Source organism: Rattus norvegicus, chromosome 14 (genome assembly GCF_036323735.1).
Source record: "Rattus norvegicus strain BN/NHsdMcwi chromosome 14, GRCr8, whole genome shotgun sequence".
NCBI classification, from domain to species: domain Eukaryota; kingdom Metazoa; phylum Chordata; class Mammalia; order Rodentia; family Muridae; genus Rattus; species Rattus norvegicus.
In genome coordinates, this window is record NC_086032.1 from 107,650,250 (window position 1) to 107,664,134 (window position 13,885).

Genomic DNA, 13,885 nt, shown 5'->3' on the forward strand with positions numbered 1-13,885 from the left:
AAGGACATCAGGAGACACGCCATTCCAGCATGTCATACCAGTGAGTGTAGGGCTTCCTGACTCCTAGGAAGCCTGAGTCATCCGAGATGTTGACTCATCAGCCTAAGGTGACCGAAAAGTAGGGAACCAATTTTGCCTTCCAAGGCATCTATTTCAACGTTCCTTCCCCCTCTCCCTTTGTGGTGACTCATTCTCCTTGCACTTTTAGAGTCCAGCAGAAGGCAAGGCCAAAAGCATTTTAACAGTGAGCCCAGAGCTCCAGATCGTTTGCCTATCTCATTCCAGACCTACAGTCTAGAAAGGGAGTGAACTTGAAAGTGTCAAAAATGTGTTGTTTTTCTTTTTCCTTTTGAGGTGGTGGTAGTTATGAGTTGGGAGTTTGTGTGAAAATAAGTCTTTTATTTAAAAAATCTGTAAGGCCTAATTCAGCCTTGTTAGTACCTTTCTCCACTGTTTTTTTTTTTTTTTTTTCCTTTTCGGGGTGGAAACTTTCCACTCTTAGATCCCCAGGATAACGCCCTTCCGCAGGCTTGTTGGAAAACTCCAAATCCTGAGGCCGCAGCCCGCCCCCTTTCGCATTACGGTAGACTAAAATCCCGCTGTAGGCAAGGCCAAGTCCCCACCCCATTCCCCATCCACACTAGGTGGAGGTGGATCCCAGCTCCAAACCCCGCCCTCCGAATGCCGCCAACAGTGGAGAGGAAGTGCGGCAGGCCCCGCCTATGTCCTATTTCTATTGGACAAGTCCGTGGTCCATTTTCTCAATTCTGCAGCCTATTGGCTCTCTGTCTCCCGCGCCAGGCAGCCCTCCCCTGCCGGGAAGGTGAGTCACGCCAAACTGGGCGGAGAGTCTGCTGGCCTCTCTCCATTGCTCGTCTGGGCGGCGGCGGCGGCTGCAGCCTGGGACAGGGCGGGTGGCACATCTCGATCGCGAAGGCAGGAGAAGCAGTCTCATTGTTCCGGGAGCCGTCGCCTCTGCAGGTTCTTCGGCTCGGCTCGGCACGACTCGGCCTGCCTGGCCCCTGCCAGTCTTGCCCAACCCCCACAACCGCCCGCGACTCTGAGGAGAAGCGGCCCTGCGGCGGCTGTAGCTGCAGCATCGTCGGCGACCCGCCAGCCATGGAAGACATAGACCAGTCGTCGCTGGTCTCCTCGTCCACGGACAGCCCGCCCCGGCCTCCGCCCGCCTTCAAGTACCAGTTCGTGACGGAGCCCGAGGACGAGGAGGACGAGGAGGAGGAGGAGGACGAGGAGGAGGACGACGAGGACCTAGAGGAACTGGAGGTGCTGGAGAGGAAGCCCGCAGCCGGGCTGTCCGCAGCTGCGGTGCCGCCCGCCGCCGCCGCGCCGCTGCTGGACTTCAGCAGCGACTCGGTGCCCCCCGCGCCCCGCGGGCCGCTGCCGGCCGCGCCCCCTGCCGCTCCTGAGAGGCAGCCATCCTGGGAACGCAGCCCCGCGGCGCCCGCGCCATCCCTGCCGCCCGCTGCCGCAGTCCTGCCCTCCAAGCTCCCAGAGGACGACGAGCCTCCGGCGAGGCCCCCGCCTCCGCCGCCAGCCGGCGCGAGCCCCCTGGCGGAGCCCGCCGCGCCCCCTTCCACGCCGGCCGCGCCCAAGCGCAGGGGCTCCGGCTCAGTGGGTGAGTGCGGCTTGCGCGTTACGCCCCTCCGTCTTTTGTGTCTTGGCCTGGGGGAGGTGGGGACGGACGGGCAGGGCTTCTTGGGACCCTAGAGCTTTGTCTAGGAGCGGCTGGGCGATGGCGCCCCCACAGGCGGGAGGCGGGCAGAAGGGTGGGGCGGCCGCGGAAGCCCGGGTGCCTTCATTGTCTGTCAGGGTTTCGGGGAGCACGTGCAACCCAGCCAAGTCCCTAGTTCTTCCTTCTGGTTCCCATTCCATCACTCTTCCGAAGTTATCACTTATCAGCAGCTAGGTGTGTGTCGAAGAACTAGGATGGTGGATTCCTTGGGCTGGGCTGGGCTGGGCTGGGCTAGGCTAGGTTGAGCTGGGCTGGGCTGGGCTGGGCTGGGCTGGGCTTGGAGGTGGGAATGGGAAAGCTGTGACTCCCTAATCCTTTTATTTAAAGGATGGGCGTTTGTCGACCACTCTACAGTTTTTTTAGGGCTTGCCTCCCTGCCGTGATACCCGGTTTCTCCCCTTGCTGGTGGTGAACTGGCCGAGCTGCTAATGTCTGTACAGTGACCCAACTGCGGTGAAGGGGGAGCGAGCGCCTCCAGTGGCGTGGTTCCAGGAGAATTGGGAAGGAGAGACTTTTGGTGAAGTTCTACCACCGCCCATCTCATTTGGGTTTAATGTGGAGACTCCTACACCAGCCAGAGAAACGAGATCTGGGCATTGTGTTCCGATGAGGCATAGTTCTCCAGGGCCTCAGTTGTGCTGTAAAAGAAGTTGCCAAATTTAAAGCACATCTCCGTTTTTAAATACATTGCGATTGACTCTTAGAGAAAAGGCAAAATAGTTGACCTTAAAAAGGGGTAAACCTGTGGATTCCTGGTCAGGAATTGGTTGAACTTGTGGTAGATTTATCCTGAGACATAAATGTTTTAGGACAAAGGTTTCATGTATTGGTTAGACTTATTAGTTTTTATAAGTGTATGATTTAGATTGACAAAATACATTGAACATTATACATAGCTTTATTGCCCTTTTTATTTTGGAAAGGAAAAAAAATCGAATTTGATAGAGAACGAGAATGCATCCTAAGTAACTTACTGCTTTGGGACAAAGTGTCTTGCTAACAAGTCTTTTTTTTTTTCCTTTTTGTAAATTAAGGTAAAAAAATTTAAGCGGTATAACTGCCTGCTGGGAAAATTTCACAGCATTCCAGGTCTGGGAGGTTTCATTTTTTAAGAAAAATAGTATCACCCTGAGCTCACACTATCTTTTTTTATTACAATTAACTCTTTAACAATGGGGATAATGAGCCAATAGCAGTTTTCTGGGTAACAACTCATTATGGACATACTCAAAGACACTATTCAATTCCTACAGTAAAGAATTTAGAAGGTAAAGAAGACTACCTTGATTTTTAATTTTTTTTCTTTTCCTTTTTTTGAGGGAAAATAAAGTAGAAAAAATAAAGTATTAAAAAATTAAACTGGAAACATGATTGGCCAAACAATACTTTTCTTTTTTTGTACTTTCATAGAAACAAGAAAATAGTGTTGTCCTTTGAACATTGAAGGGACTCAGGCAGCTTCAGCATTTTCTTGAAATATTGACAAATTTTAGAAGATTTAGAAATATTGACAAAATTTAGAAGATTTAGAAATATTGGCAAAATTTAGAGACAAAAGAGGAATGGTGTTTACTCAGGAATTCAGTACTGGTTGTATTTATTTGGAAGCTTTATTCCTTTTATTGAATACAAGAATCGTGAGTTGTGGTCATTGATACTTAAATCATCTCAGTGCTTTAGATTTCTTAATGCACTGAAAAATTTGTTTGTTGGCTGTTGCCTGTTATTGATTACCTAGGACACTTTACGAAGCACTGTTCTGAGCTTCCAAGGTGTGGCAGTGAGCAAGACTCATGCTCCCCTCCTTGGAGTAATACACAAAATAAGCACACAAAGAACTAAAAATGATGGTATTATGAGGATAGCTGAAATATGTGTGGACCCTTCCTAAGGTTGCTTGATAATAGGAAAACAAACTTAAGGTTTGAGCTGCAGAGAAAAAACCTAAAGGAATTCCTAGGGCAAAGACCCTGAGGTAGGAATGAGCTTGTTTATTAACTAAATTACTAACTAAATTAGTAAAGAAAACCTACGCAGAGTGCAGAGGCAGGAGGTCTGGTAATTAGGAACCTCTTGGGTCTTGGTAAAAAGAATGGCTTAAAAAAATAGTTATTTTAGGAATATGCTACTTGAATAATTAGTGATTTTGGAGCAAAAATGTAGTATTCTAATCCTCAGAGGGAGAGGATTAGAATAAAGACAAAGGTGAAAGCACTGTGTGCATGGTCGGAATAGACAACTGGAAAAAGCTATAGATCCCTAGCAACTGTGTGTTCAACCCTGCTATTTACATTCAGTTTTCCCTAACTCTGATATTCTTTAGTTAATAAGTTATAGTTTTCCCTGACTGTCTCTCCATTGTAATGTATTGAGCCCTGTACCTTTCATTTGATGACCATTTTTCTAGAAAGAATGGTTCGTTGTTGTTCTAAGGAAACTAACACATTTCAGAAAAGTACAGACATCAATTACGATGACTAAGCTGATCTTTAGACACATTGAAATGTGCGCAGGTGCCCGGAACAAGAAGAGGGCATCTTTTTTGTTGAGTACAGTCTTTTAGATGTTGGTATTCAGCTTGATAATGAGATTTTATAAGTAGGCGAGTCTGTTTTGTTTAGTTTTAAAAGATTTATCAAGCTTCTGGTTCTGGTGGTTTCAAGGTATGGCATTGGCACCAGCTTGGCTGTGGTAAAAACCTTGTAGATATTGTCACAGTGGTGAGAGCCTGGACTAGAGGACCACAATTATGTGGTGAGACAGGGACGGAGAAGGTAGTAGCCTTGGCCTTTTAAAGCCATCATCTTGTGAGAAACTCGGGTTCTACTGGAACTATCTCCTTTATTCTTCCTGGAATTAGAAGCCAGATTATTACTTCCCAGTAGGTTGGTTTCTTTTTGTCTGGATGTTGAATTGATGGCCTCTTGTTCTATGGTAAAGCCACTACTGACTGAGTCACTTATTCCAACCTCCCCACTTATCGTATTAATGTAAGTTAATTTATTTTGTGACTTGGGATCCTTCTGCCTCAGCTTATTGAGTATCTGGGATTATAGGCTTGGACAGACAGGCTTACTTGTGATCCCCACTTCTTAAAGATTATCTATTGATGTAGCCACCTGGAACCAAGCGCTCTATATAGTATTTTCAGACAGTACTGAAGTAATGCCATAATGCCTTTTCACCAGCTTTTCTAGGTTGTACTCTTACAGACTGTACCTATTAGAAGTGTCTTGGTATCTGTCTAAAGTTCTGTGGAATAGCATTTATCTGTGTGTGCCCTTTTCATTTTGTACCAAAATGTCTGCAGAGGTCCTGAGGATATGGCTCAATTGTAGAGCATTGCCTCAAGGATACCAAGATAGGAGTTTGATTTCTAGCATTGGAAAAAACACTGCTACCCAAATATCCCAATTAATCAAGCAAAACAAATAGATACACAGAGAATTCCATAGATATATAGCATATTAGTCCTCTTACATCTGATTTCACTTCATGAATCTCATTACTCCTGGTTGATGGAGAATCGATGACCTTTATTTCACTTAATAATGGCCCCAAAGTGCAAGAATAGTTTATCTAAACTTTATCCTAGGTGTGTGGTATAGGAAAAGAACAGTATATATGGAGTTGAATACTATTCCAGTTTCAGGCGTCCATTGACAATAGTTTTAAAAAAGAGCATCTCATGAATAAGAGGACTGCTGTATTTAATTACTTCTGCTCGGTAGTTATATAGATTAGCTTTTTCTGTTGCAAACTGTTGCTGTGAACACCTTTATGTATTATTTCATTGGAGATGAATGCTGATGGATTCACTGTAGGATTGTAGAATAAATCCATCCAGGCAAGATTTCTAGTTCTAAAGGAGCTTGCTTGCATCGACAATGTTGATGCATAGTGCCCTACGGAGAGGAGGTACAGCTCATGCTTCCAGCAACATTGGGTTCAAAGAACCAATTCTTTCTTAAGTCTTTATCAACAGTACATTGGCAAGCTGGTAAATAGTTTAGCAAGTAATTATAATTTACATTTGTAAATACTTCTATAGGCTTTGGTTGCTAAGATTTTTTTTTTTCTTACTAATCACTGCCTTCACCTGTTTTGAGTTTTGATTTTATGGCTGCAGGATCACTTGTTTATCATAGGCTAGCTTAAACTTTCTTTTACAAAATTATTTTTTTTAAACATTTATTTATTTATTTTATGTACAGAATTCTGCCTGCATATGTGACTGCAGGCCAGAAGAGGGCACCAGATCCCATTACAGATGGTTGTGAGCCACCATGTGGTTGCTGGGAATTGAACTCAGGACCTCTGGAAGAGCAGCCAGTGCTCTTAACCGCTGAGCCATCTCTCCAGCCCTACAAAATTATTTTATATGTATGGTTGCTTTGCCTGTGTGTTTACCTGTGCATAACTTGAATGCACAGAGGCCAGAAGAAGGCATGGGAGCCCTTGAAACTGGAGTTAACAGTTTTGAGCTCCTATGTGGGTGCTGGGAATCAAACTCCAGGCCTTTGAAAGAGCAGAGCAGCCAGTGCTCATAACTGCTGAGCCACTTCAGCCCAGGTGATTAGCTTTTTAGCACGTTTTCTTGATCATTTATTTGTGTTCTGACTACAGAGTATACTTTTATGTACATTCATTTTTTGGATAGATTTATCGTTTCAAAAAGTGATTTTTTTTTTTTACTGTTAGTGCTTTTATGATTTTATTTTAATAATCTTTGATTTGGTTGCTGCTTAGTTTGTACTGAAGTGTAAGGTTTAATGTAATTTTCATGCTTTAACTCCATTTATTTAATACTCTTTTTAACCATTAAAAATGGAAATATCCTCTGTTCTGCTCTGTTGTCTATATACAAGGACAAAGTTGTTTTAATTACTGAAGGTTTTAAATAAAATACTTCATGATAGGGTTTTTCCATCTGGATATTTATGTGTATATAATTTTTTACTGATTTTAAAATTTATTAATCTGGATGCTTCTGTTAGAAATTAGTAGGTTATATTTATGAGTTAGTCTTAGATAACTGATATATTTTAGAACTAATAATATGTATTTTTATTAGTATCCATTAATAAAAAACAAGTTTTTTTTAATGTATAGATTTATAAGATACTTTTTGTGATGTATGGCTTTATTTATTTTATCTATGTGTCTGGTTGTGTGCACACTTACTCATATACATGCACATGCATGATGTGGATATGAGATGTGGGAAGTCAACAGACAGCTGTGTGGAGTTGGTTTTCTCCTCACCTGTATGTGAGGCTGCTGTACTTGGCCATCTCCTCACCCTGATATTATGGGTTTAAGTATGAACATTAGTATTTTGCTCAGTATGTAACATTTGAAGTACTGGATTGTATAGTTGTTTAGCTATTTAGTTTCCACAGATCATAGACTAAAAAAGAAAGATTTCCAAAACCATTTTTCTGTTGAAAAATTAAAATGGTTTTCTCTGTACTTCTGTGCTAAAAGCTGCATCTCTGAAATGTTGGGTCTATAATTCCAGTTTAGGCAATGCATGCACATGCCTATGCATACATGTAGGCAAAATACTCACATGCATAAGTAAAAATACATATGTTAAATATTTAAAAGATAATTTATATATTATAGAATGCATAGATCCTAAATTTTGGCAGATGTTTATGCTTTTGCTGTGGAAATGTAGAATTTATTTGTTATTCCAGAAAGCTCTTGAGTCCTCATTGGTCAGGTCTATAGTTCCTTTTGGACATTGCTCATACCTCCACTTTAATGCCTTCCCAACTACTATTTTTCTTGGCTATAGATTGTTCTCGTTGTTGTTTGTTTTTATGGAGCATTACAGGAGTAGGACACGACACAGAACTTTGTTTTTGTGTCCAGCTATTTGCATTCAAGTATGATATTTTTGATATATACCAATGATATTTTCAAGGAATCATTTTTTTAAAAAATTTTAATCCTGAGTGGCATTCTATGGTAATATATGTGATATATTATATATATGTACCACAGTATGCTCACTCACCTTTTGTTGGACATGTTTTTGGTTATTTTGAACAGAAGAATGTTAACATTTTATAGATTTCTTTGTAGGTACGTTCTCTGGGTAAATATTGAGTATTGCGACCACACTGTTCTCCAGGATGAGCACTCTGGCAGCACCTGGGTGGCTCTGCATTCTCTCCAAGATTGGATAGTAACAGTCTTGTTAATTTTAATCATTTTAGTGGTCTGTAGCACCTTCCCATCATGATTTTAGTGTAGATATTTGTAATGACCAGTTACTTGTCTGATTATGGTCTTTAGTGAAGTATTCTAGAAATTTGCCCATTGTTTGGTAATATGCCTCTGACTGATTTTGTAGTTCTACATTGGATACATTTTTGCCTAGGTATTTGTGATTGCATTCTCCTCCTTTGTAGTTTGCTTGTTAATTTTATCGATGACTTACTTTGATTTTACGTTTTTATATTTTTAAAATTTATTTATTGAGACAGTCTCCTGGACCTGGCTGGCCTTGAACTCTGAGAGATCTGGCTCCCTCTGCCTCCCAGCTCCTGGAACTATAAAGGCCTGTGTCACTATGTCTAGCTCAATTTTTAAGTCTTAATTTACCTTTTCTTTTTATAGGTGGTTTATTTAGTGTGTGCTAAAACATCTTTGTCTACTCCAAAATTGCTGTTTTCATCTAGATGTTTAAATGTTAAGTGTATTAGTTGCTATGTTCATATTAAGCTCTATTTTGAAGTAAATTTTGCTTAATAGGATATGGGGTAAGTTAGCTGGCTAAGGAGACAAGATGCTGCCTACTCAAAACAGAAAGGACTTATGGTAGCTACCAACAGTAGCTTCAGGTTCAGTATTCTCTGCAGCTATGGTGGTTTTTATACTGTAAAGTGAGTATGTATGATCTCTGTAGAGGATGGCACTGATATTTTCTAAGTCTTGTTCACCACAGGACAGCTTTTGAAAAGGCACAGACAAGGACAGTGTTTGGGCTTTCCACTCTGAGCCCATAGAGGACTATTTCCTGGCTCTGAATTCATGAACATTGACATGTCTGCTGATACAGGACAGAAATTTTGTCTATCTCTTGTTAGGTTTGTACTAAGCATTTTAGGTAGTTTTTGCTGTTACAAATGATACTTATTTTTTTCTAAGTCAGGTGTAATGGTGCAGGCCTTTAATCCCAGCACTCAGGAGGCAGGACTATATAGTGAGATATCTCAAGTGGTTTCATTTTCCCCTATATTTGTTCCTATTATATGGAAATGCAATTTGAGTTTTATGTGTTATCTTTGTATCTGGCTTACACTCTTGATAAGTTCACTTTCTTCCTAGAAATGTGTGCCCATTCTGAGTCCCAGTTATATATTTTGAGTATTTTTGTATCAAATCTTCCAGCATTGTCTGACCTTCACAGTATTCATTGAACTGACAGACCTGGACTACAGCCTTGCTTAGTTTTATGCATGTGCAATACAGTCCCCCTTGTCTTATAATTAGATACAATTTTTTAAATTCATCAATTATATTTTTGGTAGGTAAATCTTTAAAATGAATGTGTCAAAGAAAACAGTATTGAGATTGTAATAAACAACAAATTGCAGTAATACATTAAAAATTAACATTTTAGTTTTACTTTTTAAAGTAATGGACTTAAAAAGAATAAATTCTCATTAGTAGACTTCCATTTGGAAACTGGTCCTTGTAAATGTATGTAGAGTTAAGAATAAACTGTACTGAAGTTGTGGATGCATATTTGGATTCTGCTAAGAAAATGCAGTGATGTGATGCTTTTCTTGAACAATCAATTCTGTCATTTTCACTGGGGGTAAATGAAAACAAGTGCTGATTATAAGGATAGGCAAGTTAAAATTCTGTAGCTTTGTCATGTGATTTGAGATTTCATAGATGCTGACATTCAGATATACTGGAGAAAATTACGTTTGGCCAGCACATATGATACTGGAAGAACTGGGATACATTGAGACCATTTTACAGAGGATATTATTTTAGTCAAGGTTTGATATGAAATGAACAAGTGGGAGCTTTTAAATGTTTTTAACCAAGAGAATGGATAGCCTTTTCTTCCCTCCGCCTGCCCCCGAGTAATATTAGTTTGGTGGCAGTAGAATGGAATGACTTACTAGAAAAGTTGTGGTTTCCTCTTTAGCATATTTTAAAATAACATTTTCATATAAATATAGTTGTCTTTATATATAATCATATGTACTATGATATGTTATCTGCTCACACTAGCACAAATGAAGTTAATGATTTAAAATTTAAATTTTTTAATTTTTTTGAGATCAGAGCTTATTCAATGTAGACACACATAGCTTTTGTTTCATTTGGTAAAGCTTGGTGTTCTCAGAAAAGAAGCCATTTCCCCCTTTTTATAAACTTAATTAGTGTATGTGTAAACTTCCTCAGAAATGCAGGGTGTTACATCTTTTTACTTAACATAGTCTCCCAAATTATAGTTATTCATTTGCAAAAGTGAGGATCTTTTACGAAAAAATGACTATGCTAACATCAACAGATGTTTTTCAAAACAAGCAATACTCTTGGGTAATTTTAGACTAAAATTTGTTTCCCCTTCTGTAGCAGTTTGAGATAAATGCTAATATGTTGTTTTATGAATGAGGGACTGAGGAGGAAAACTAGAAAATAACTTCCCAGGGCCATACATGTCTGTAGTAGACCTGAGATTTGGATTCATTTGTACCTGTTGTCCACCACTGCTTGAAGGCCCAAAAGGCATCCCCTCCTGTGAAGCATGTTTAAAAATACAAAACTTATTTTGTCATTAGTCCTGGATGAATTCTAAGTTTATATAATGAGGATTTTCTTTAAATTAATGATTTGATATACCAACTTAAATGCCTTGGTTACTTGGCTAAATGTCAAGTTTTTCTGTGGGGAAAATTCTGGTATTAGATAAAAATAAGATATGTTTTAAGAGATTCTTGAAAAAAAATGTCACAATTTTAAGTTAGTTAATTTTGTCTCTAAGTTTAACAGTAGCTTTTTAATCAGTGACTTAACTAAAATTGCTCCATCTAATTGAATACATTGGTTCTGCCTTTTGAAGCCAAATTTGTTTTTTTCTTTTTCTTTTCTTTTTTTTTTTTTTCATTTTTCCTTTTTGATTCTTTAACTGTGAACAAGAGGATTTATTGTACACAAGATACACTTGGTCACAAGTGAGAACAGAACTAGTCCGGGGCAGAGGGCCAGCGGGACTGTTTTGGTTGTAAGAAAGGCAGTCAGTTTCCCATGTGATGTTGGCAAGATAACATTCCAGGTCCACTGAGACTTATTACCAACAGCAGCGTGCAGTCCAACAACTGTACCAGTGTTCTGGCCTTCAGCATCTTTTCTTACTTCTGCTTCTGCAGGCTTCATGGGTGCACAATCGAGTGTACTTGGACCTCTGCTTCATGTTTCTTCTCTTGAGCTGCCCTTCAGCCTGTGCATTTGCCTCTTCCACTACTTTGCTCTCATGGCCCAAGAGTTTCAAGGAAAATGGCTTAAGGCCGAGAACTTCTTTTCTTTTAAAATCTAGTATCTCTGTGATGGTTGTCTTTGTTGGCTCGACACAACCTATAGTCACCTGGGAAGAGAGCCACAGTGCTTAAATTGGTTTGTGGGTGTGTCTGTACAATTGTTAATTGATGTGAAAGGAACTAATCCAGTGTAGGTTGTACCTTCCCTAGGGTGGGGGTCCCTGAACTTTCTAAGAGTGGGGAAATGGAGCCAAGGGCAAGCAGGTGTCATATCGTTTCTTTTTGGCTCTTTACTGGGTCATGTGACTAGCTGTTCCTGCTGTGATTTCTGGACAATTATGGACTGAAATTGTAAGTTAAAGTGAATTCCTTCTCTCCCAAGTTGCTTTCTGTGAGGATATTTTTTTATCAGCAGAAATGAAGCTAAGAGAGTCACGTAACATTTAAAAGATTAGTACATGTTGTACACTGTAGAAAATTTCCTAAGGCATTGTTGGTTTTCTGTTTCTTTCCTACTGATCCTTCTTTTAGGTTATGAGAGGTTATAGGCTTTACTGTTTTTAGTTTGCTGTGACTATGCTTATTGTTTGTGACCAGTGTCTAGCCATGCTGTTGAACTTGGTCTTGAATGTGTGAACTCAAGTGATTCTCCCTTCTCATGAGTAGGTTGGGATTGTAAGCATGCACTGCCATGCTGGGTTATGAGACCTTTTTAAACATACTTCAGTTTTTTTTCTACCATCTATCTCATCTAAAGATCTCATTGGGCCTTGTGGGGATCTAGTCACAATTTGTTTGGCATTATGAAATTAACTGTCCCCTGTTTTTCAAGGGGACTTGGAAGACAAGTCCACATTTTTGTTAGCTATATACATCTCTTTTACTGTTTTAATCAGCCTTGTCTAGCTTGTATTTACTGGTAAAAGTGTCTTTCCAAATTGGGTCTTCTGTTAGGCCTTGAATTATTTCAAATAGTCTTGTGCTAGAATCTTTCCCTACTCTAAAAGAGATGATTGTTAGTTTTCTGAACCTTGCAACTACAGGTACAAAAGATACCATATATCATATACAATGTTAACACTGTAATATATAGTATATTGTCTATTTGAGTTGACAGTACACAATGTAAAATGGGTAGCTTAAACAACAGACATTTCTCACAATGCTAGAGATTGAGAAGATTCAAGTCAACTTGTCAGCAAGGTCTATTTTATTGTAACACAACCTCTTACTTGGTAGCTTGCTCTCTGTGCATGCTGTTTGGTATCTCCTCTTATGAGGGTAGTAATCACATTGGGTCAAAGCCTCATTTTCAGGACCTAGTCCTGATCAGTATCAGGCTGGTCACCTCCCCAAAGCTCTATCTGGACATCTAATGTCAGAGGTTAAAAAATTCAACATAGGAATGTGGCCAGGGTGCAAACATTGCTGTATTTTATGTAGAAAAGACTCTGGAGCTTAATTATAGAAGTGCCTCATGTTAGTTGTGAAACTAGTTTTTGTTGTTGAATTTGTTTGTTTTTAATTTTTATTTAAAGGGGAACTATTCCCACCATTGAGTGTCACTTAGACAGTGGCACATAGGACTTACCTTCAGTGCTATGCAGTGCTGCCATGCACTAAAGAGAAGAAAGTAAAAGAAAATAAGTAATTCTCAGGAAGAGGTCTTTTAAATGGAACATATGCTGGGATCAAATGATTGCATGAAATAGTTATTAGTTTTATCATATTTAATCTTTAAAAGATTAAAACTGTAAAAGTTTTGATTGGAGTAGGACAAGACTTGGATGCAATATATTAAGTGATAATACTGTGTAGAAAACTGCTTTGGTCAAAACCCAAAATAAACATGCTATATTGCCTCTTAAAAAATGACTAACATTTAGTCATACATGAGAATTAGTTACTATTTCCTACTTCCTTTCTACCTTACGTAGCCTTTTCCCTAAAAATGTGGTTAACTCATTATGAACGTGCCTTGGGTAGTCTCTTGCCTTCGCTCCTCCAGCCTGCTTGCATCTCTGCTGAGGCCGTGTTCTGTTTGTTTTTCAGATGAGACCCTTTTTGCTCTTCCTGCTGCATCTGAGCCTGTGATACCCTCCTCTGCAGGCAAGTTCTTTCTGCCAGCCTTTGTCTCTGTGTATTCTAACTCACTCTAGTGTTCAGAGTATTTCGGATTTACCAGAAATCAATGTTGGTCCAAGAATGTCGTTTTTACTGGAAAAAAAGACTAAATTTACATTTTGTATGTTACATCCAAGGGAGGCATGGGCAGGATTTGATTCATAATTGTAATCCATAAGGAATTCTTGGACCCTTGGTTTATAGTTTCATAAGAATTAATTTTCCTCAAATGTTTGCCTGTGTAATAGCCGCAGGCCTTCATGGAAAGGAATACCTATCTCTTGGCCTTTGATAATCCAGTACCTGTCTGGCCTAGGCAGCTGGGTACTTAGTCATCAATCTTACTTTCTCTTTAAACTATGTAAACCTTTTCCAGAAAAAGGTTTTCAGGAAAACTTAGGTTATCTCAGATTTGATTTATGTCTCTGCTAGTAGGTAACTGCCTCTGAAACTGCACATTACTATTTTTCTTTGGGTACTTTAAATTAATAACTGT

At 39.8% G+C, this 13,885-nt stretch overlaps 2 protein-coding genes across 5 annotated transcripts in view; one reads left to right on the top strand and one right to left on the bottom strand.

Annotated features, from left to right (window-relative positions):
* Positions 1-751: 751 nt before the first annotated feature.
* Positions 752-13,885, top strand: part of Rtn4 (reticulon 4) — a 47,610-nt gene continuing 34,476 nt past the window's right edge. The window contains exons 1-2 of one of the 3 annotated variants that reach the window (XM_017599393.3): positions 831-1,636; positions 13,318-13,374. In XM_017599393.3, the coding sequence (XP_017454882.1) occupies positions 1,120-1,636; positions 13,318-13,374 (574 nt within the window). In that variant the 5' untranslated portion in view covers positions 831-1,119. Of the gene's footprint in view, positions 1,637-13,317; positions 13,375-13,885 lie in introns of all 3 variants that reach the window. The other 2 variants (NM_031831.2, XM_006251608.3) reach the window with 2 other exon arrangements.
* Eml6 (EMAP like 6) overlaps positions 1,644-13,885 on the bottom strand; it is a 354,900-nt gene continuing 342,658 nt past the window's right edge. Inside the window, exon 44 of one of the 2 annotated variants that reach the window (XR_010057763.1) lies at positions 1,644-2,391. The gene's annotated coding sequence lies outside the window, so the exon portion shown is untranslated. The remainder of the gene's footprint in view (positions 2,392-13,885) is intronic. The other variant, XR_010057765.1, reaches the window with a different exon arrangement.